Consider the following 24037-nt stretch of genomic DNA (forward strand, 5'->3'; position numbering starts at 1 on the left):
CTTACCTTCTCCTCGCTCCCACGCCGCTCTCTCCGCACACGTCATCACATCGCGTCTACACAGCCACTAGCCGGTGTGCAGCAGCGAAGCAAGGAGCTGAGCTGTGACAGCTCCTTGCTTTAGCCGCGTATGTGTGTAACTCAGATCTGCTTCCTCTGGACGCAGATCTGAGTTGAAATCGGGACATACCTCCCTCCAACCGGGACCGCGGGACACGTCACCAAAATCGTGAATGTCCCACGGAAATCGAGACGGTTGGGAGGTATGCCTTTAATGTGTAGGTTATAAATGTTCATTGGCCTAAACAGAGGTTAAATACAGTGACCCCCTTCATAATGATACCTCTTCATGTTCCAACATGGACCACACATCCTAGTGTTATACATTGATCTCTGCTTCTCGGTAAATTCTACAAAATTGAACATGAGGTTCTTAGTATACATCACGGTGTATGAGCCCACTAGCCACTTCACGGCGACCTCTGTATAGTCAGTCCCCATACTACAGGGTGTGGTGCAGACACCCCCACCAATCCCCACAACAGGGGTCCTGAATACTCCATTCCAATGGAGTAGTGGCTGGGCATGCTCACTACTACTCCATTCAAACTCTAGGGGGATGACAAAGATAACCAAGTACAGTATTTGACTGTCTTGGTCAGTCCGTAGCTTGCATTGCTTGGCCATGGATCTTGTCAAATTGGGAACTCGGGACTCATGTACTCATAACTGCGTAGGGTTCCCCAACTATTGCTACCACAATAAACATTAATAACCAAACATGACAAATGCATTTGTACAGTTTTTTTAACTTTATTAACATTACTGTACGGTCACAACATTACATATAAGCAAGAAGGTGAACCATCAAACAGCCAGCCAGTCTCACAATAGTCACCAGTTGCTTCCCATCCTGCATATAGTGAATGTGCAAGTGCTGAGCCCCCGAAGTGTCCAGCCTGGAGATCACTGAACTTGTACAGGTCTGTACATTACACTAATAACACATCAATATACTCGACCGTCATCGCTACATGATACAGGCCGCACCATGCGCAGTACGGTACATTTCAGGACCATTTTGGACCCTAATAATAATCTCCTACCTGACTGTTACATTTGGCTAGATGCAAGTATAAAGGAATAAAAGTCATTTCTTGTATAAGTCCTTGTAGATCCACCTACAGCAAACTTGTATTCATGACCAATACAGAAGTCAATGCTTTCTATTCTTTAGCCCAAGGAGAAAGGAAGGAACAACTAAGCAGTAAGGCTTGTGTTATACATGGTGTACAACTAGCGGACACTGTATGGTAATACTAGAATATAATAAATATAGGCGATGCCTGTAGGTCATGCTCGAGGTGCCGGGACAGTGTAAACGTAACAAGGTCGTCCACGTATTGGAAGCCATTACCTACCACCAGGGGGCAAATAACTTAGCGAGGGAAATGACGGACTCTACTCTGTGATCCCACATACAGCATGTCTGAGCAACTAAAAGGGAATGTAATGGATTAGGATTGGAGTGTGGGTTCAGCTCATACAAGAAGAGCAATGACTTAATATAAGTGCTCTCTATCTGAGACTAGAACAGGGAAGCTGTAACAGACCTCTAGAAACCCACCAGACCGTAGAACACAATCCTATTGGCACTCAAAGAAATGAAGTTTATTGAAAAAGCTACGTGACCTTCGTAACCTTCTTTTCTTAACTTATGGGGTAGATTCATCAAGATAGGCTTATTATACACCAGTCTGGATGATCTCTGCGATGGAGGAGGGATCTCCAGATTCATAAGGAAGCCCGAATCATCCGCAGTCTACTTTGGGACCAATCTACACCACAGATTTTTCGCCAAAATAGTAGCAGAGATTCTTGGCGACCCTGCCGCGGAGTGGTCCAATGCATCTAAAATGAAAACTGAGCCGATTTTGCATATATTCTTGATTAAAATTTTCTACGTGTCACCACAGTAACAGACTACAAACATAACACTGTAGTCTGATCCTGCCTTCTGTGAGCAGATGGACTGGTCTAACTGGCGGATCAGACCGCACAAGATTTCGTTGGAGACTATTATGCTACTTTCGCATCTCTGCTGGATAGTCTATTCTTTTAGTCTGTTAGAGGACCAGATGAATGGAAAGATGAACCCGGAAAAACCGCAAATACAAAAGGAGCCTGTAATTGAAATCGCCAGATGAAAAAAAACGGGCTTGCAGCGCTTTTTCCGGTGATTTCTGATGAATCTGCACCATATACCAGTACAGTGGAAATAAATGAATCTACCCTTCAAAAGTCATCTGGGTTCTACAAAACTAGACAGACCACCCACTTAAGAATGGGGACATACGTAGCGCAGAGCTATCCAGATTTTCAGTATAGTGGATGGGACTCTGCGTAAGAAACCAGCAATGCAAAGTGACATCCAAATCTCCCATGATGGGAAAGGATAGTGCATGTGGGGGCAATTCTCCTCTAAATACCAGCAAACACCCCCCCTCCCTCCAGGCTAGACCTGATAATATTACGCTAGCGCTACATGGAGACATAAATGTAATGTCACCCTACTACATCACATCTAACTACAGTGAATGTGGTCACACTGCAACATGCAATGGTCACTCACATTGTTATTACAGCGGTTTACCACGACTAACCCCTTCTTGTCACACAACCTGACTAAACCATACGATTTCCATTAGATATGTTGTATACCGATGTATATATACCTGTACAAGGAGCAGTGATGTAAAAGTGCAGCACCCCTCCCTATTGCAGCAAGGATGTATCCAAGAGACAGGATAGCTCTATCTAGTTCTGTGGCCAGTAGGCGTAGCGGTGAACTCTAGCTCAGTAGCCATTTTAGCTCCAGGTTAACTTACTACATACAGTGAACAGAACTCTCCTTCCTCTCACTAAGGCTGGAGAAATTACATTTTGGGAATAAGAAGAGAGGTCTCTTAGCAATCCAATGACCAAAGAAAGCATTCCCATCAACTATGGGGGCCGACTGTGGTGTCCATTACCAAAACCTTAAGTAATAAGAGCCATAGGTGCTTAATATATGTCAGCAAAGTGCAGCAGGTGTATATAATGCGTGTCTGTGACAACAGCCCCCCCTAGTGATATACAGGACAAAACCATGTAGTGCTCTCCAAAGAAAAACCGAAACACATACAGAATAAATAAAGGATTAAATAAAGTGTTGCAAAGGCAAAAGTGTAGAAAGTATAAGGAATATTAACTGGAAGGAAATGTAGTAATACAGTAAATGTTAACGTGAACCTGTCAGGTGATCTCTGCTGTCCTATCTGATAGCGGGATATAAGAGGGAGAGAAGCTGAGCCCTGTGATATATAGCATTATAGGATATAGGGAGAAAAGCTTAGCCCTGTGATAAGATAGGGTTATATAACAGATATATTATCAAAGAGCTCAGTTTATTTCCTCTATCACATAACCCTATATATCACAGAGGTCAGCTTCTCTCCTCTATCATATAACCCTATATAACACAGAGCTCAGCTTCTCGTCTTCTATCATATAACCCACATATCACAGAGCTCAGCTTCTCTCCATCTATCATATAACCCTATATATAACAGAGCTCAGCTATCATATAGCCCTATATATCACAGAGCACAGTTTCTCTCCGTCTATCACATAACCCTATATACCACAGAGCTTAGCTTCTCTCTCCTCTATTATATAACCCTATATATCACAGAGCTCAGCTTCTCTCTCCTCTATCATATAATCCTATATATCACAGAGCTCAGCTTCTCTCCCTCTATCATATAACCCTATATATCACAGAGCTCAGCTTCTCTCCTCTATCCTGTAATCCTATATATCACAGAGCTCAGCTTCTCACCCTCTTTCATAAGAAGCCATATATCACAGGGCTAAAGTTTTGGGTAGGGCAGAAATCACTAGGTTCACATCAATGGACCATTTTTGGTTCCCACTACTGTTATTCAAAGTCCATTGTTCTCATTTGTCACAGGATGAGAACAACAGACATTATATGGCAGATGCAGATTGAGGCTCTTTTCTGCATAAGAAAAAAACATGATGGAAACTTTGTCATATTTTTCTTTTCTTCCATATCAAAAGTAAAGAAACATGACATCAGCCACAGCATCCATGATGTTGTTTACTTTAGAGTCAATGGTCACAGACAGAGGGGGCGCCATCTGTGTCCATTACTCAGTTACAATTAATGTCCGTAGCCATCATCCTATGACGGGTGACAGCAACGGACATTAACAACAGTAGTGTGAACATAGCCTTACAGATTCCATAAACTATGATGGAAGGAAAAACAGAGAAAAATATCAGAATTGAGGTTTGTAAACTAATAATAGCAAAATATGTAGATGTCTTAAAGTGGAAATCTTCACTTAATCCTGAGAGGTTACCAGAAGAATTCTGAGCTCACATCTAAATTAAGAGGGCATCACGGCACTCAATCTCTGAGTTACAGTCCGAGTAGACTATATATAGAGATCTGCAAATCCACAACATGTTGCATTTCATCCATTTACATGGCAGAGACAAAGTTTTACTTTGTGCTATTGTGTCGTGGAGAGGGATGAGTATTTTAATATACTTTAATTAACCTATTTAACTTCCTTTTAATAGAAAATGGGCTGTAAAGTTCCCATTAACAATGCTCCAGGGAGACTTCATCCATACTCCTGTACTCAATGCAGCATGTAGAGCTGAAGCATTTACCAAAGGGGGATGGTCACTTTGAGTGGCTGCATCTCTGGTTTTATACCACGTAGAAAAATGGTTCAGGTATCACATGAATGCTGAAGTTCTCAACTTTCACAGCTATAGCTAGAAGAAAAATTGAGATATAGTTAGTTAAAAAACAGTCAGGAATGTGATTTTTTAGCAACATGAACTGCTGCAAATAAAGCTCAAATTTCTGCCTGTGTTTTGAACCAGAGATATCTCAGGTTATTTTATGCAGTACAAGTGTATGGATTTTCTGGAGCTCAATTAGAGGCTTACTCTATTCTGTTTTGTATTAAAAGCAAGTTACATAGGTTAAGTATATTTCAGAAATGTTCACCAAACATCCCTGGGCACAATAGCAAAAATATAAAATAAAATGGGATTTACCCTTGAAGGGAATATGACTGCAGATTAGAATACAAAGGGTTTGACCGTAGCCTGTTATTATGGAGGCACACAGATCTACCTAGGAGGTGCAGAAACAAAACAATAGGAGGTTTATTGTCAAGACCATTTACACTGGAGGAATACAAAATTGTTTCATGGCTGCCCTTTACAAGGTTTCAGCAGCCATCTGCCCAGTGCCGAGGCCCATTTAGTTTGACAATCAGTAGGAACTCTAGTCTGAGAATACGTTCTGACATATCAGAAGATAATTTGAGGGAGAAGCCCCCCTTATATTAAATATTACAAACCTTTTACTGGGAGTCTTGTGTTTCTCTTAGATTACCAACTAAAGTATTTATATCGTAAGAGAAAGACCCCACAGATCAAAAAGCTCAACATATCAGAACTGTTTTTTTTTCCATACAAATGGTTACCTATTAAATTATACATAAATATTGTACTAGAGGTTAATAATATATTCACCAGGACCATTTGGGGAAAATACTGCTGTTTTTAGGATTATGGCTAATATTGCAAAGGAACAGCGACACCTATAGGCTGCAAATGGAAATGGAGACAAAATACTACGGAAAAACAAAACTGAATGTTGTTCTACAGCAGCGATACCCAACTGAGGAACCATGGGGGGAGCACTTAAAAAATTGATCCACTGCTCATAACTAACCTGAGGAATCCCAGGTCGAGAAACATGTACTTTAGATGTAAGTTATTATATATTAAATGGCCTCAATATATTTCCACACACAAATAATAGGTTTCCTATGCATATACTATCCATATTAGACTCTCTTAGAAATGTTTGGTGGTCTTCTGTTTACATGCGTCTGTGTCTCACACTGTTGGTCTTTCCTTCCAGTATTGAGGGGATCACAGAGATGATGCCTACCCACAAGTTACTGCCTTGCAGGCTCAATCTGTCCACAAACCTCCCAGAACAAGTGCATTAAGCACGCTATAAGGTCTCCAGGTGGCAATGACCATGCGGCCTAGTAACCTGTTCCTGTGCAGGAACCAATGCAACTAAGGGGCGGCAGGTACCACAGGCCCCAGGTCAAGCTCCACATGATGAGCTAGCCACACAGCCTCAGAGCTGGATTCAGTGTCTTCTGTTGGTCGGATGGGGGTCGGCTGGTTTCTAAAGTCGTGCTTGAGCTTGAAGCTCACAATCACTTTTCCTTTCTCTTGGAGAGGCGTTACCTTGATGAAAACGCCGACTTTATTAGCCTTCCTGAAGGCAACAACGCTGTAAGAGAGAATAACCTGTTATCAGTAGACTAAACAGAGGCAACGCTGGAACATGCAGAAAGCTATAAAAATGGTTATTTCAGCGAATGTATCAATTCATTTTTTTTAAATAAAAAACTATTCTTCATCTAGTAGGCAGAGTGATCTCTGTTGTTTCAAGAGGATTACGTCTAAAGCTGCAGCATCCTGTCTGCTTCTCAGTGAAGAAGATGCTGCAGCTTCACAAGCAGATGGATCATCATGCCACGGGTTGTCCTGCATTCTTGTGTTAAGCAAGACTGAGCTGATGTGTCCACCTTGCCGCATTTACCTTGATGGGTACAGTAAAAGATATACAAAGAAACACCAAGTGGTGCTATTCTAACATAATATAATAAATATCTAGGGATACAAACGTACAAAAGTTTCTATAAAAAAATATAGATAGATAGATATTTTGCTATTAGCAGGAAATTTCCAACCTTGACCAAATATTAGACCTCCATAATGAATTCCAATGGTTGCAGTACATAAGTTTTGCTCACTATCGCAAGTATCAGCACATACGACTCCCATCAAGTTGCTGTAAAGAAATAGAAACTTACTCTGGGTCATCCTGGAAATTCTGTGGTTCTGCTAGTTCATCATATTCAGCAGTAGCATCCTTCCCAGCCAGAACCAGCTCTTTTGTTGGTACAATCACCTGTAACAATAGTAAGAAGATCAGGATGCCTCTTCTTATTTACCTAGCCACATCTCTAAATGTAAAACATGGTTGTGAAATCAACAGTGTTGGCCAAGTACATGTGGAATAAAGTATGGATGGCAGCTAATCCGAATATTAAGGAGGTCCCCCACAATGAAAAAATATCATGTCACCTCCTCCTTACTATAAACGGCATTGAGAAGCTTGGAAGAAGCAGTGGCTGAGGGTGCATCCTGCAGCCCCACTCAAAGGGATTTATCAGGCTGAGTGTCGCCTTAAAACACTACAGGAAAAGTCATCGACATTAGATTCATGGCGGCCCGGCCACCAGAGGCTGCACCAATCAAATGTACTGGGTGCATTAGAACCTACACAAAGAAAGGAGGCGGTATCAGAAGCTATGCCATTAAACTGACCCCCACCGATGTGTGATACCAATGATCCAACCTGAGTATATCAAAAACAGCCACCAGATTGGGAAAACTCCTTTAGGCTGAGGCCCCCCTGTTAAGTAAAATTGCACTTTTTTTGTTGCGGATTTTACTGGTTTTTTTATTTATTTATTTATTTATTTATTTTTTATCCAAAGCTACAAATCTAAGAACTTCCTATATATTTCCTATTCCTTTTGTAGTCATTCACGGCTTTGGCTCAAAAAAATGCCGCAAAATCCATAAAAGTCCTCCTCGCTGTATTTGGACAGTGAATATTGGTTTGGGACATCTATTCTGTTCATCATATGGGTCCTAGTGGGGGGGGGACCGCAGTACTGAGATGAGATGTCAGGATTTACCTTGGCAGTGCTGTTAATATCATGCGGATCTCCGTCTTCGCAGGGCATGAGTGTCACATGGGTCAGGTTCTCCACAGGGTTAGTCAGTGTCAGCAGTACCTGGCTCTCCTGCAACAGAATAGGAGAAAGTTTTCCACAAACCATGTATTGGGCCACTCTTGTATTGGCCCAAATGGCACAAAAAAATAAAATAAAATATTGGCCCACATTTATGATTAGACTCAGGCACGCAGTCTGAAAGCGCGTTAAATTTTAGTCTAATCTAATCTATTAGTTTGCTCACTTCGGATCAGAATTTGAAGACAAAATTGATGCCGCCTTTTTCTACAAAGCCGCACCCACATTTTCAGTCAGGAAAAAAAAAAAAAAAAAATCATCTCAAAACTAGATGCAACCAAAATAGTAACCTAGTGACCTGCTGAATCTGATTTTTTTTTTTTTTTTTTTTTGGAGAGCAAAAGGTTAAGTTGTGATCCTCACCTTCATATGACGAAGATTAGGAATGGACATAATTCTCACTTCTGGGATGTAGCTCCTGTATAAAGACAGAAAAACAGCCGGTTACATAGCGTAAGCGTTCAGTCGTTTACATGCTTCAGGATGGAGATGGGCCCTACGGTGAGGCAGATACGCAGCTTGGTTTCTTACAGTCGACCCTGGCTGGTTACTATACGCTTTCACATTAGTGTCTGAAATTATTTACTTCAGGTTCAAAGACTACGCTAAAACTCACACGGCGACCAGCTGGATCTTGAACTTTATAGAGGTCGGGTTGAACTCTGGCTTGCTCAGATTGTGCTCACATTTCTAGGAAAAATAAAAAATAGAAATGAAAAAAAAATAAATCAACCAACATCATAGCATAGGAGAGTGCGATATAGTGAGAATATCAGGATAATATTACATACCCGGCAGCGGAGAGAGCGTTTGATTAAGAGATGCTTATGGCGAGGGTGGAGCTGGGAGGCACATATAGGCTGAAAGTCCGCCTGCAGCAGGCGCTGATCCAAAGTAGTAACTAGGAATAAGGAAAAGCAGCATTTAAGAACCAGGGAAAGGCAATATTAAAGGGAGTCTGTCAGCTCCCAACCACTGTAAACCACTGGTATGGTAATGTAGGCGATAGGAATACAACCCTAACCGTACCTTGTAAAAACAGGTTTTAAAACATATCTAAATTAGGGCAATGCTCCCTGTGCTTCGTGAAGCTAAGTCCCTGTGCACAGCTGCTTCATCGATAAATACGCCTATCCAGGCCTCTTGTTCGGCCCTCTTGGGCAGTGGAAGAGCAGCATCATCTGCCCTGCCCCGAATTCCCACGCAAGTGCATTACACTGCTGTAGAACTACAGGACCACACTAAACATGCATAGGATTTCTCAGACACCATCAAAATCCTGCACGTGCAGTATTCTCCTGTGGTACTATACGACAGGAGCATTCTGTGCATGGGCAGGATTTGGCGCAGGGCTGATGCTGTTGTTCCTCCACTGCCCAGGGAGGCCAAACAAAAGGTCTGGATTGGCGCATTTATTGATGATGCGGCTGTGCACAGGGACTTAGCGCAACGCCCCATGTGCTCCATGAAGCTAAATTGAATATATCTAAAAACAGGTTTTTACAGTGATCCCAGGGAGTCATTTGCATTTAAGAGGTATGGTTGGGATTGTATTCCTATCACATACATTAACATACCAGTGGTTTACAGTGGCTGGGGGAGTTTATAGACTCCCTTTAACAACTGGGACCCTCACAATCTCTAAAACAAGGGTCTCAAGTTGCCCTCATACTTGAGCGCCATTCAAGGGCCCCTATTCTAGTGATTGTGGAGATCCCAGCAGAGACGCCTGCTATGGATAGTATTAAATGTACTTGGACAGAAAACCACTTCAAGGATTGTTTGGGAAGTTTGTCTCATTTTTGGCCAAATGTTTGCCACAGCTTGGTAAATTATTCCTGACCATTAGTTGGCCAATTCGGTTCTAAAGATGGTTTCTGCCAAAGCGCAGGAGTTTTCTCCCAGATGGACGGTTCCTTCTCAACAGCATATTTAAGATCAATTTGCTGGTGCCAATGGTAACTGTAAAAATATTAATCAATAAAAGTGGAATTCACGCATATAGATCAGGCTGCCAAGAACCATGTTTTCAATAGTGGCAAGACCAATACTAAGTGAATATTTTTTTCCATAATTTCCAGTGAGTTATTTTAACCACTTGTAAATAACCAAACGGTCACCATAAATGGCCAGTATAAAAGATTCTTTATGCCCATTTACACTTTATTTTTCTATTAAAATTTAGATTTTTAATTATAAGATTACTCTTTTAAAATGTATTCCTCCTCCTTCAGGACACCCCAGCAAACAGTGACCTTGTAGGCGAAAGCTGTGGCCAGCCATGAAATTCTTGGGCAGCAGCTATGGTGGAAATTGAGGATTACATGGTGGCCGTTCAGACAATAGGTCACCCTTGCAATACAAGGATAACTCAAAACTGCTAGAATGAGAGCTGTTCATACAGAGACATTTATGGGATCTAACTATAGGGGTGTCTGTCTTATTACCTTCTGTTAGATTGATAGGTCGGGTGTAATAGTCCTCAGGTAAAGGTTCCACTTCCTCCAGTGCCTGTGCAGGTTCTATCTTTATCTCTCTCTGATCCTCTCCTTCTTTCAGTCTGGAAACAGAAGATATTATGGGTTAGGAGAATAAGGTGTGACAACTAGAATATGCCATAACTAGTTGAGATAGGAATATCTCTTGAAGGCACTGCTATGAATGTTTCCAGCAAACTCATTAAAAAAAGCAGAGTCTGCTTTGGACAATACAAGGCTGGAAAATTGGTTGGGATTTCGCTTTCTTAGCAAGTGCCCAAGGAAGTCCCACTGACAGGAAAAGCCACGTTACTCAGTGGTAACAGCTGACCCGGGAGGGTTCAAAGATTTTCCATTTCCTTTAAGGTGCACATACTATGGAGCGGGAGATACATCATTGATCATTGGCTAATTTACTTACGTCAGTCCAGCTAGAGGTGTAATAGGGACTCCTGGTCTTTGACGCTGTAGTCTTGTACCGCGGCCATACTTGTCCTGCGAAAAAGCAATAAATCCCATCAGACACTTGGAGACAGAATAAAGATTGCAACCATGCAAGAGAAGCAATGATAAGTGTAATGGATTAGCTGTCATGACATGCCATTTATGTAATGCTGCTGGAAATGATGGATTGCAAGTACTGATGAGCAGGTCTGGAACTTACCGCCACATGAATTGTGTGTTGCTGCAGAATATTCCCAATATTTACCAGAAGAAAGCAATTAAAGGTAAAAACAAAAAAGTAACAATGAGAAAAGAGCAAGTCATCTTCTGTACATTCATGTTACAAACCAAAAGCTGCCTTTTTTTTTTTGTTGCAGATTTTGCAGTTTTATTTATTTATTTAGACACAAACCAAGGCTACAAAAGGAATGGGAATTCTATATGAAGTACGCCCTTCTAACTAATCCAGTCCTGGATTTGGCGGAAAAAAAAAAAAACTGCAGCAAAATATGAAAGGGAAAAAAAAAGTGGGAGCTGCTTTTATGCAATGGGGGGCCGTAGTCTATATGGGTTTCCTGGGCTGTAAACTTTACAAACTTCCTTGAATCCTCCCGGAAATCACACTGCAGGTCAAGAATGTATAAAAACATCACCCGCCCTGCTGCCCCCGTCACCATCCTAAATGGGCAGAGCCTCCTTGTTCAGACCAGATGGCTCTGCTATCACATGACCAAAGCACAGGCAGGGTGAACGAATCCATTTTGATCCACATCGGAGCTCCTGTGCCTCACACCCCCCTTAATTTTAGACAGTGGATGATGATGCGACGAGGCAATAACCTAAGCAGGACGGGGCCGCTCTGGCCGGTCAGTTTTACTTTAACTTAGGCCAAAAAACTGGCCAGAATATCTGTTATTCATCACTCTCTTAATTCACAGCATAAAACAGTGACTGTTTTGTCTGGAGTGTTTGTGCAAAAGATCTGGTGAAACAAATAAGAAATTGGCTACGTTGGGTTTTCTGGGATTTTAACCTCCATTTTTCATTTAATATTCATAGACTATCAGACCCCATAACTTCAGAATGGGTTGGGCTTGGTTTTTACAGCGCTCACTGTGCAGCCAAAATGACATGTCCCCCGTATTCTATGTTTCAGTATGATTCCAGGGATACCCCATTTATATAACTTTATTTACATTTTAGCGCCTTAACAAAAATCCAAAAGTTCGCAAATGTTTTTTTTTTTTTCTCTTTCTTTTCTTAAAGTGGCATTCTGACACCCATAATTTTTTTTTTATATTTCCATGCATATGGTGTCTCTCTTTGCGTGGTCAGGTGTACTTTTTCGTTATACCATTTTGGGGAATGTGTATTGCTTAGATCACTTTTTAGTCAAATTTTTATCAGAGGTGAAACAAAAAAAAAAAAAAAAGAAGAAGGCAATTACAGTGGAGAACCGTTACCTATGGCGCCTGTTCTGCCGCAAAGCAACTGCCTTCTTTAAAGACCATGATCTCTCCCTAAGTCGATGAGCTGCAGTATCATTTATGACCATCACACGATGCAGGTAGCCATGTTTAGTTCCATGGTACCACAGCCCTTTCAAGCAGCTGACCGAATATCAATATTTAAGTCCAAAAAACAAAAACTAAAAACTCTTTAGCCTAGACCAATAGCGATAACAGTATGGTGCTGGGAGTCTGGTACTCCCAACATCTTAGATGATGCTCGGATTCTCCCTCCTGCCATATTGTTCAGACCCGTAAATTCAGCTCACACAGTTTCACGGATGAGACTATGCCACGTGAATCTAGGCTAAGGCTGAATGTTGAAGAAACGCAGCAAAAAAAAAAAAAAAAAAAAAAGTGCATCCGATTTTATTTATTGCCACTTTGTGGAAAAATCACTGTGGAACTAGCATTTTATGCTAATGGTTTTGCTGCATTTCTCCCTCCTCCACACAATATATCTTAACTACACTTTGCTCCATGTGGCCTCAGCCTTAATGTCTTTACACCAATTGTGATCAAGTGGAGTATAAATTTGGTACTTACAGAAAAAGCTAAAGGCATGTAATTCCTACGCCGCACCAGCTTCTTGCGGTCACGTTCCATCTTTTCTTTCTGTGCCAGTTGCTGGTAATACTCCAACAATTTGTTAATCTTGAGAAAGAAACCAAAAGCCACCATTATAGAATAATTGGAGCATGTACAAAATACGGATAAGATCTCCTATAAGACAATCCTGTCATCCCATTACCAGACAGTGCTGTAGAACAGTTGTCTTGTGTCCCCTATGTAGGTCCATTTATTTCAGTAGTCTATTGTGTGATCCCCCCACGTACTGTAGCTTCTCTGTAAGGCTGAGTTCACATCTGCTCCCGGTCTCTTTACAGGGATTCCGTTCCCCTTTCCGCATGAAAAATGTGGAGAGGGCTGCAAACATTTTTTGCCCTTTTCGGGCACGAACGGAAACTACATTATAGTCCACGGGGTCTGTGGATTTCCTAAGGTAACCGCTTTTTTATGCTAGTTGGGTTTCCGTTCAGGGTGTGCCTAAGTGGACCCCACCAGACGCAAACCCGTGCGCCGATGTGAACCAAGACATTTGCAGACTACCAGGGTGGCTGTTGTCAGGGTATCAATACTTTAACCTGCTGTAAGTGAATAAAGACATTCTTGTTTACATCCAGTTGATGCAGTCAGATATGTCAGATCTCCCTGTGCACTTGTGTCATACATGATCAGGAGCTTTGCTTTCAGATGTACTGGTTTTAGTAAATGATCCCCATTGACTGCAATTTCATGCTAATTCAGTGTGCATTAAAATAGCCCTCAAGCAAAGTGACGTCATGGCTTCAGAGTTACAGGCAGCCATACTCTCCTGCCCAATTCAAACTGGGGTGGAGAGAAACTAAAACGCAAGCTGTGGGCTCCGCTCTCCAATAAAGTGTAACAACCACAAGGCCAAATAGATTTGGCTTCATCTCCTTTCCAGAACACTCTTTTACGTGCTGTGTGCCAGCAGGTGATAATGCCAACATAAAGTAATAAACGCTACAAGCCTGTGTAACAAGTTCTGTACTATACACAAACACAGCATATACTTACCCTCTGGGTGTGTGGATTCTCCGGCTCCTGCCAACCACCGCTGGCTGCAAAACATAAGCAAAAGCCTTCGTAAAAGGGTCTTACAAAAGGCGAATGAACTCAAAACTCAGCATGTAATATTCTATTTGCTCGACAAAACCCCATAATGGTGTTTTCTATATGGTCTATAGCAGTGGGATCTACAGGGCAGTCTAATAGTGCTGGTATCTCAATAAGGAGCAAGAGAATACTATTAGAGTATGACAATCTTTCCAGACGGATAGAAACAAGACATACCTTTTTGTCTTTCCCCAGAGAATCCTTTAGCAAGTACAGAATGAGTTAAAAAAAATTTTTATCCAATCTGCCCTTTTTTTCCCACTGGAAAACCCCATTAAAACATTCCATCATTTCATGACTACTGAGGGTCCAAACCCACCACAACAAATCTTTATGTAAATGAAATTGGCTCAGCAATTGGTCGACTGCTGCGGGTAAAACCATAGTGATCAGTTAAGGAACTGCAGGAGACCGCGCTGTATCATCCGCTGTACTCTAATGACAGCCCGGCCAACCACAGTCATTCTTTGTGAGGATAATAGTCGGCTTATCCTTCTACAATATCTAATTTTCAGCCCTGGATTATTGTCAGATAACTAATGATGTCTCCTAAATTCTAATTCTGCACATGGGAGCAAGATGAGCAGGTCACACAGTGCTATTACGTACACAACAGCTCTAGAGTCTAGAAGATAAGAAGTGACAATGAGATCCATTCTTGAGTAAAGAACACATAGTACAAGTCAGTGAGTCATCCTCCTGGCCCAGATACAAAGCGCATGATACAGCAGCACTTCATACACAGCTGTGCAAAGAAAATATAAAGGGAGTCCAAAATGTCTCCCAAACCAACAGTACTGTGTGCAGGCTTTTATTAGGAGTAGGAACATACCTTTATGGCCAGAATTCAATGAAGTAAGGAAGAGAAATCCTAATGCTATGGATAAAACAAATTAGCCAGCAAGTGCACAGGGGGCGGGGCCTGATTTATCAGGGTTTTTTTTTCTACAGACAACCATGGTGTAGACAGAGATTGAAAAGGTCACTCACTGCTAAAGGAGAGATATCATGCCCCAATTCCAGAGGAGAGCTAGAACATTTGTAATGGTCTATAGGCAAATATGGTAAATCAGGCCCCACCCCCAAAGCACTTCCAGGATAATTTACAGATCCATAATAAATTATTATTTTTCATCATTTGTGGCCACAAAGGCATGTTCCTGATTCTTTTCAATGCCCCTATAGAGAACTATTAATGGTTTGGGAGGCATACTGAACATGAGAGACTATCTTTAAAGAGGACCTTTCACCTCCTGGGGCACATGTGGGTTTTATATACCGCTATAAAACCATCAGCGTGCTATTCAGCGCACTGTTTTCACGTTCTGTGCTCTTCACTGGGGGCACAGAACGGGAAAGTCGACAGTGCGCTGAATTCAGCGCACTGTTGGCTTTCTAGCAGTGTATTACACCACATGTGCCCCAGGAGGTGAAAGGTCTTCTTTAAGTGGTTTTCCAGGTTTTTCTCCTGATGGCCCATCATTATAAAGTTGGAGTTGGTCCAATTCTCAGGACCTCCAGCAATAATGAGCCAAACATCTATAGATGTCACCCTGAAGAGTACTGCAGTAACAAGGCTGTGGGAAAAGATGGCGAGCTAGGGGGTCACACCTCTGTCAATCTAAGACCTCAGGCACACAACTGTGCATTGTGTATGGGTCAATGAAAAACAGAATGGATGACACATGGATAGCATGTCTATGCAGTCTGTGCTCTCCACAGACCTCTGCACTTAAATGAATGGGACCCATTATATATGAGCAACCTAACAGAACAAATTAATAAAGCATACTGACCCACTGACTTGTCAGCCATCCCTACATCTCTGGAGGTCCAGCGGCAAAAACCACAAGCAAGATAATAGGCTTTCTTCATGGTGGTTTTGGCCGGGTCATCAGGCAGTGGAGCTGGAATGCTTGTCGCCCGGGTAGACAGGGTGTGCATGCAGCAAGGGCAGTCAAAGCAGTTAGCACACCTGCACAGGAGCAGAAATGGCGTCAGATCACGAGAACATTGGCATTAGTGAGGTTTCATTGACTGTATAAAGGGCTTGTGTAAACAAGATGATCCCCAATACTATATGGCAGGACCAGAATAAATTCAAAAACTCTGCAAAATATCTTTTGATTCTCAAACCCTCATCTTGGTCAACATAATCTCAGACTACTATCAGTAAGGGGGCGTTCACACTACCGTAGGTGTCCGACAGGTAGTGTCCGCTCCTAGTGTCAAAATCTGTCACGGACATTAGGAGCGGACACTAGCTGTGTCTGTGACACCTGTCATTTATTTAAATGGGCATCGGGTGCGTTCCTTTGCACTCCGTGCCCGTCCTTCCCTGTCCGCAAGTGAAGATGTCCGACTTCTCAAACGGACAGAAGAACCCTACATGTTCGAGCTTAGATTTTATTTTTCATTATACCGTGGAAGATATTTATCTGATCCTCGTGCTCTGATGTCCTCTTAGTGCGGTCCAGTCCTGCTGCTGCGGTGTCCTTTTACACTAGAATTACGGTATTTGCCGACTGTGACGGGCCGTGTCCCTTCCACTGAAGCCAATGATTGGCCTCAGTGGTCATGTGACTGGTGAGGCCAATGAGCAGCTTCAGGAATGTACACAGGACGTTGCAGGTAGCGTTGTCCAGCGTCCTTCTCTCACTTTTTTTTAACCCTTCTCGGCCTAATTGAAAAATAACATTTTACCCCGTTACAGCCTTTAAGCCTCTAACTTCAAACTGCAGCATAAGGCCTCTGCTAGCCGTGGTTGAACGTCACAGCCAGTACACGGTCGTCATTCATATGCCGCTAGTGCACCAGCTGTGCTTCCACCGCCCCCTTCATTCAATGAATAGGACCTGCGGAAGCATGGACGCAAAACCAGGTAGGAATAGAACCTGTCCTGAGTTTTGTGGCCCACACCATCAGTTCGCTCATGGGACTGTGTAATTCACAGTCGTGTGCATAGGCAGACAAAGCTGAATTGGTCAGTGTGCTAGCCTAGATAGTACATGGGTCTACACCATGGTCATCTGCAAGAGGCCTTAAAAGTAGGATAGTACCTTAAAATATACTGCCACAAATAACTATCAAACATGCAGCCCTACCATGAAGATCTATGTCACAAGGTCTGACAACTAGTCAAACAAAGCTGGGGTGTGCGGACTACGCCCAACTGTATAATTATACAAAGAAGTCACAGTGCAAGATATAAAACCAGTGAAGAAAAGAAGTCGGTGGGAAAAAGAAAGTGAAATAGAGAATTGAGGTAGAACAAACCTGTTCTTCTTCAGCTTGGCCTCAGCCGATGGCATATTCTCCAAGCAGCTGGGACAATAGTGAGAGTCGACCTGAAGGCCAGAATGGAAAACAGAAAAGTTATCAGCTGGTATACAATGATTTTACGTGAGGGTATATTCAGACAGAATGGCACCCTTAGGCTGGCGCCCCATGTAGTGGAAATGCTGTGGCAAAAACAGTGGCAGTTTACAGTAACTTCAATGTGGATGGGATTCTGGCCAATCCCACGCATACATTGCAGAAAAATATCTGCAGCAAAAATGATGCAATTTCAAACACATTTGCGTTTTTGTAACTGGCAGCATGTCAGTTATATCTACAGATACACTGGCGTTTTATGTATAGGTATAATAAAAGCAGCAAGTCTGCAATAGAAAACTGTGCGGACTTTCTGTGAAAAATGCTGCAGGAAAAAACATGCCGCTGCTTTTCCTGTGTAGCCTTTTTACCGTGGCTCATTACGTGGGGCCTTAGCCTTATAGTTTCAAGAGGATAAGTCACCAAGATATCAAACTTTCCTAAAACAGGACTTTATTAGAAGTCTCCAGCCAGCACCCATGGATCACCCTCTTCCACTAGAGGACTTTGAGGCCGGGGTCCCATGTGGTGTAAACGCCGCGGTTTGGCCACGCCATTTTACAGTCCTTGCCAAGTGGATGGGATTCTAGCAAATGCCATCCACACGTTGCAACAAATACCTGCAGCTGTAATGCTGCGATTTGCACAACAGGCGGTTTCCATATAGATATAATGGAAGCAGAAAGACAGAAGGAGACTTTCTATGAAAAGTGCTGCGGAAAAAAAACTGCAATGCGTTTCCGCCGTGGTTTTTCCTGCAGTCCTCTACATGGGGCCTTAGCCTATAGGTGCTATTATGTACGTAGCAGATGTCAGCCATTTGCTTTCCAATAATTTCCCCAGTGTCACAGAGAAATGTATCGGGGCAGCTGCTACTGCTCTGTTTATGTCTCTGTATATTGTGTCCCTATTCTTCGGTGTCCTTTTTTGGACTGGGACACTATACACTACATATTCTGACTTTTTAGATTCACCTTTGATGTTTGGCAAATGAAGTTATTATTATGTATTGCATTCACTTGTTTATTCATGTTATATAATGCCTTATTTTTAATATCCAAATTTGACACCATGCTCACACCAGTGACAATGTATCTATTGTTCTGGTCCATCAAAGGACCCAAACAATGGACACACAGACCGCTAAAATAGTGTACCCCAACGGTGCCAGAAAGACCTCACTGACTAGAATGGAATCCGTTGGGTAGCCAATCTTTTACACTGAAAATGCCAGACAAAAGCTGCACCTATTACTAACCCAGTGTGTACTAAAACTTGTACCTTTCTAATGACCTAGAACTAGTAATAAATTTCACCCCCGAGCACTTTATTTGTCCTTGCTCCAAATCCATGGTAATAAGCAGTAACCAACAACCCCAGTGTTTGCTGCAGAATCCAAATGAATGCAACAGATTTTCCCAACTGACTGGATTCTGCAATGAAATCGGTTTCTCCTTGGCGTGCACACTCGGCCATGTGCATGTGACCTTAGTCAAGTAACCTGAACCCACAAGTCTAAGGGTGAGTTCACACTACGTAAACGGCAGCTTATTCTGAACGTAAAACACGTTCAGAATCAGCGGCGTATAAAGCAGTTCCCATTCATTTCTATGGGAGCCAGCATACGAGTGCTCCCCATAGAAATGAACGGGCTGCTTTTTTCACTACGAGCAGTCCCATTGAAGTGACTAGAAAGCGCTGCGTGTACGGCTCGGCATGATCAGAGCTAGCCGTACACGCGAGCACTTTCCATTCACTTCAATGGGACTGCTCGTAGTGAAAAAAGCAGCCCATTCATTTCTATGGGGAGCGCTCGTATGCTGGCTCCCATAGAAATGAATGGGAACTGCTTTATACGCCGCTGATTCTGAATGTGTTTTACGTTCAGAATAAGCTGCCGTTTACGTAGTGTGAACTCACCCTAATAGTAAAACTCTGCAATTACCAGAAAGGCAATAGAAACTGAATGAAGATGCAGCACGGCCATGCGATTCACTTGGTTCGGTTGAGGGCAGGGCCTGTATTAGAGCAAGAGTGTATTTTTGGCGCACAACACTCTTCTGATCCAAACGTATGCTTCAAGCCCTGATCTGCGCCTCGCCCACCATATTCTGAGAATGTGGGCAGTGCAGCAAAGCCTAGGCCTGACCGAGGTATTAAAACTCACACAATTTTAGTGGTGTTAACATTTCCCTCATCAATGGGAAAAGGAAAACCCCAGTTATCAATTCAGCCATACATTTTTAAGAGGAATAACACAGAAACATCCTACACAGAGATCTAAACAAAGATGCTCCAGAATTTCTAGATTTATATTTACCAAGTCTCCCAGAATGTCTGGTAATCTCCTGGAAAATTAGGAGACCTCCTATTTGGCAAGACTTCCGATAACAGAATAACCTTCTGGTAAACGGCGCACCATATATAGTACTGGGAGCGTTCACACATAGGAGTTTGACACTGAATGTGTCAAGCTGAAAATTTCTGCTTTAGGCTAGGGCCCCACGGGCCGAAAACGCAGCGCTAAAGCACTGCGGGAACAATCGCGGTTCTTCCCGCAGCGCTTTGAATAGAAAGTTCAGAGTTTCCCTCCGCAGACTTTCTGTTACAATTATATCTACGGGGAAGCCGCTGGCATTTCTGTGCATATAATTGACATGCTGCAATTTTCAAAACCGCAACGGTTTTGGAAATCGCAGCGTGTCTGCACTGCAATTTTTTCTGCAAAGTGGGCATGGGATTCGCATGAATTCCATCCACTTTGCAAGTACAGTAAAACGCCGCGATTTTTCCTGCGGTGTTTCCGCTGGGGGCAAATCGCAGCGTTTCCGCCCAGTGGGGCCCCAGCCTTAGGGAGTGTTCTCACGTAGGAGTTTGACACAATTTGTCAAGCTGAAAATTTCTGCTTTAGGAATTTGAACTAAAATTTTTCGTGCTTGTCAAAAACCAGGAAGGATTTTGTTACTGAATTAGGCTCCCACGGAGTAACGCGCCGCGCATTCAGACACATGTCAGAGTGTGAGCGCTCAAAACTGATCCCATTCACTTCAATATGTGCCGGCTCACGCACGCTACACATTGAAAATAATGGGTTAAAAAGCCTCCCATTGATTTCAATGTGTAGCGCCCGTAAAAAGCCTCCCATTGATTTCAATGTGTAGCGCCCGTAAAAAGCCTCCCATTGATTTCAATGTGTAGCGCCCATAAAAAGCCTCCCATTGATTTCAATATGTAGCGCCCGTAAAAAGCCTCCCATTGATTTCAATGTGTAGCGCCCATAAAAAGCCTCCCATTGATTTCAATGTGTAGCGCCCGTAAGCCGGCACGCATTGAAATGAATGGGATCTGTTTTGAGTGCTCACACTCTGACACGTGTCTGAATGTGCGGCGCGTTACTCCGTGGGAACAGAGCCTTTGGAAGTGGATTTTGAAGCAGAATTTGATGAAGAGTGCCACTGTATTTTGCCCTTATTGGGTAGAGCCAAATTCTGCACAGTTCAAAGGTGTTTTTTCCAGCAGTTATCCATTTCAATGGGAGCTCTCAGGCAGAATCCGCCTGAAGAATGAGCAGGATACTTATTTTTTCTGCTAGCTGACAAAATCAGCTACTACCTCCTAATGAAATGAATGGGAAGCAGATTAGAGACAGATTCTGTATCAAATTCCTACATGTGAACATCTCCTTAGAAGCGACCCAGATGCAAAAACTCATTCATGGGATGTTTCACCATTGAATAAAAAAGGGATGTGGCTACCCACGAGACTGTGCTTCTCAAACACGTTTTAGGGACCTCCTGACTACGAGAAACTAAAGCCATGCACTCCCGTGAATTACACGTACTGAACATCAGCAAGTGTCTATTTATGGTGAAGTCTGCGGTGCAAGAATTACGTGACATATTGACCTGCTCTGGGGTAAAAACCATATTCACCAATGTTGCCTGTGGGAAATCCACAGGAACATGCAGAAGAGGAGACCAGACCCCTTTAGGCATTGTGACTCTGCCTTTTGGGGCATAACACCCCCCTTATGTGGCATGGACACGGAATTGCTGGCTGTACATTCTCAGGGCTGGCCAGGCACACGTTATAGATATGACTAGCATTGTGGAGCATTTCGCCAGACCCAGTAGCCTTGTCCACTCTTCCCAAACTCCAGGAGGTGTTGCCTTCTTCTGGGAGCCGCACAGCTACCCGGGAGAGTTGTCAGTGTATACTAAAAATCCCATTCACCTCATAGGAGCAAGCTCTAGGTAACCAGCAACCAATTATGGGAGATTTCAGCTCTGAAGCAACAATTCAGAATGTTATTTATACATCAGACCCATGACCACTGTGAGGGCCTTTCTGCTTCCTCCACACACATTAATACTGGAGGCCCCTATATATTGCTGACAGCAGAGGCTAGCAGCTGCAGTAATAATACATAGTGAAGTAGGATCCTCTGACAAGAAACTAGTCAGCTAGGCCTAAGACCACGGTCTTTCCTAGACATTCAGCCTGGAACCGATGCTGCATCATCTCAGTCTATGTGACAGTAAATGACAGGCAGCCATCCAATCAGCAATGAGAAGCTTCCAACTAACAGCCAATCACAGCGCTCAGTTAGAAAACCCATCCCAACGAAGGCGAGGTTATTTGATTGACAACTGACATTATCCAATCAAAAACACGTCTGAACAGATTCCTGCTTCCCTATTGGACGCTCCCAGTGAGCACCGGCTATAGTGATGCCGGATTAACACAAACTGTTCGTGAGCGATTTACCTCGTGAGAGACGCATTCTAGGGAGCGGAGCTCGCTGCAGTACCGGCAGAAGTACAGCTGCGATAACGGAGCTCGAATTTCCTTCTCACCGTGGACCAAGTACAACACTCTCTCCAGCTGCAGTAGAGACGCCATTTTGCGAGGAACCCCTCCCTGCCACGTCACGTGATCAGGGTGGATCTTGCGGCTTACACTCTAGTTACGTAATACATATGAATCACGTGATATTAGGTTTTTTTTTCCCGTTTTGACAGATGAAACTTTATTAACAAATGTATACACATGACAAATACATCAATCTTGTGATAAATGTTTTCTACACTTGTAAATATTGTGCCCACCATTGAGCAATATTTTACAACACACACGGCAGCTTCTGGAAACATCTGCTGGAAATGAGCTTCATTATTTCAGGAGTTACAGAGGACCCAGGGGCCTTTAGGGGGATCCATAAATGGAGATCGCAACTGTAAATAAGCCAATATATTTGGGAGACCCGGGCACAGATCTTGCATTGAGGCTCAAGAGCGTCTTGTTCTACTTTTAAGTTTTAGGCAGATTTTGGTCGAAACCCTGCTGCTTTAGGATAGTGTTTTAGTAAACCTTTACAAGCTAAGACATACCCAAATTTGCTGGATTTGGCACAGAACAGATTCAGAACAGTTTGCAAGCACGGACCATACTTGTCATCCCTCCTTTAATTTCCATGAGATCCCTTAAAAAAAGAGGACACAGAACAGTAGATCTCTGAGCACAAATATACTGAGTCTTCCTGGTTTTTGCAGTCAATCACTGCAATGTCTTCCCATTTGCTAGGTCAGGCCCGGTTCACATCTGCATTCGGTATTCTGTTCGGTATTCCCTTAAAGGGAATCCCTTTAACGGGATACAAACACATTGACAAGCGGTAAGTTTATGAAAGCACATGGACCCCATCCCATAGTTCATGAAGTGTTTTTCTCTCCGCATGTTCTGTGCGGACACCGCGCGGAAAACACACGGATGCCATTATAGTCTTTCATAAACTCACCGCTTGTCAATGTGTTCGCATACCTCCCAACTTTTGAAGAACCGAAAGAGGGACAAAATGTGCAAATTTAGCCCCGCCCACTTTTGTGTTGGCTCCGCCCACTCATTAATTTTTCATGTGCCCGCACACAGTATAATCCTCCTACAGTCACCCGTAAATTATATGTCCCCCCTCTATCTCTCCCCCAGTTTCATATACACCCTTCATCTGCCACCAGTTTCATGTCCCCCTTCCATCTCTGCCCCCAGATTAATGTCCCCTCCATCTCTGCCCCCAGATTAATGTCCCATCCATCTCTGCCCCCAGTTTCATGTCCCCTCCTTCTCTGCCCCCAGATTCATGTCCCCCATCTCTGCCCCCAGATTCATGTCCCCCCATCTCTGCCCTCAGATTCATGTCTCCTCTATCTCTGCCCCAGATTCATATCCCCCATCTCTGCCCCCAGTTTCATGTCCCCTCCTTCTCTGCCCCCAGATTCATGTCCCCCATCTCTGCCCCCAGATTCATGTCCCCCATCTCTGCCCCCAGATTCATGTCTCCACATCTCTGCCCTCAGATTCATGTCTCCTCTATCTCTGCCCCAGATTCATATCCCCCATCTCTGCCCCCAGATTCATGTCCCCCCATCTCTGCCCTCAGATTCATGTCCCCTCCATCTCTGCCCCAGATTCATGTCCCCTCCATCTCTGCCCCCAGATTCATGTCCCCCATCTCTGCCCCCAGATTCATGTCCCCC

The 24037-nt window shown here is 43.2% G+C and overlaps 1 protein-coding gene across 2 annotated transcripts; it reads right to left on the reverse strand.

The window, feature by feature from the left end:
* Positions 1 to 792: 792 nt before the first annotated feature.
* On the reverse strand, positions 793 to 22445 carry DCTN4 (dynactin subunit 4). Of its 2 annotated transcripts, XM_075274958.1 has the most exons (14): positions 22272 to 22445; positions 17406 to 17476; positions 15926 to 16104; positions 14031 to 14074; positions 12975 to 13082; positions 11141 to 11161; positions 10898 to 10971; positions 10447 to 10559; positions 8791 to 8900; positions 8616 to 8689; positions 8363 to 8417; positions 7883 to 7990; positions 6989 to 7086; positions 793 to 6402 (listed from the first exon to the last, which is right to left on the reverse strand). In XM_075274958.1, the coding sequence occupies exons 1-14, from the start codon at positions 22404 to 22406 to the stop codon at positions 6180 to 6182; spliced, it is 1413 nt and encodes a 470-aa protein (XP_075131059.1). In that variant the 5' UTR covers positions 22407 to 22445; the 3' UTR covers positions 793 to 6179. The 2 variants fall into 2 exon arrangements, with proteins under 2 accessions (XP_075131059.1, XP_075131060.1); XM_075274959.1 differs by lacking the exon at positions 11141 to 11161.
* Positions 22446 to 24037: the final 1592 nt, after the last annotated feature.

The sequence above is a fragment of the Leptodactylus fuscus genome, chromosome 5 (assembly GCF_031893055.1).
Source record: "Leptodactylus fuscus isolate aLepFus1 chromosome 5, aLepFus1.hap2, whole genome shotgun sequence".
Taxonomy (NCBI): domain Eukaryota; kingdom Metazoa; phylum Chordata; class Amphibia; order Anura; family Leptodactylidae; genus Leptodactylus; species Leptodactylus fuscus.

What these genes read in the sequence shown, in the direction of transcription:
- DCTN4 (XM_075274958.1), bottom strand. Translation starts at nt 22,406, where the DNA reads ATGGCGTCTCTACTGCAGCTGGAGAGAGTGTTGTACTTGGTCCACGGT. An exon ending in GATGGCTGACAAGTCAGTGG is followed by an intron (nt 14,075 to 15,925) that starts GTCAGTATGCTT and finishes TATGTTTTGCAG; the next exon opens with CCAGCGGTGGTTGGCAGGAG. An exon ending in ACATGCCTTTAGCTTTTTCT is followed by an intron (nt 11,162 to 12,974) that starts GTAAGTACCAAA and finishes AATATTCTGCAG; the next exon opens with CAACACACAATTCATGTGGC.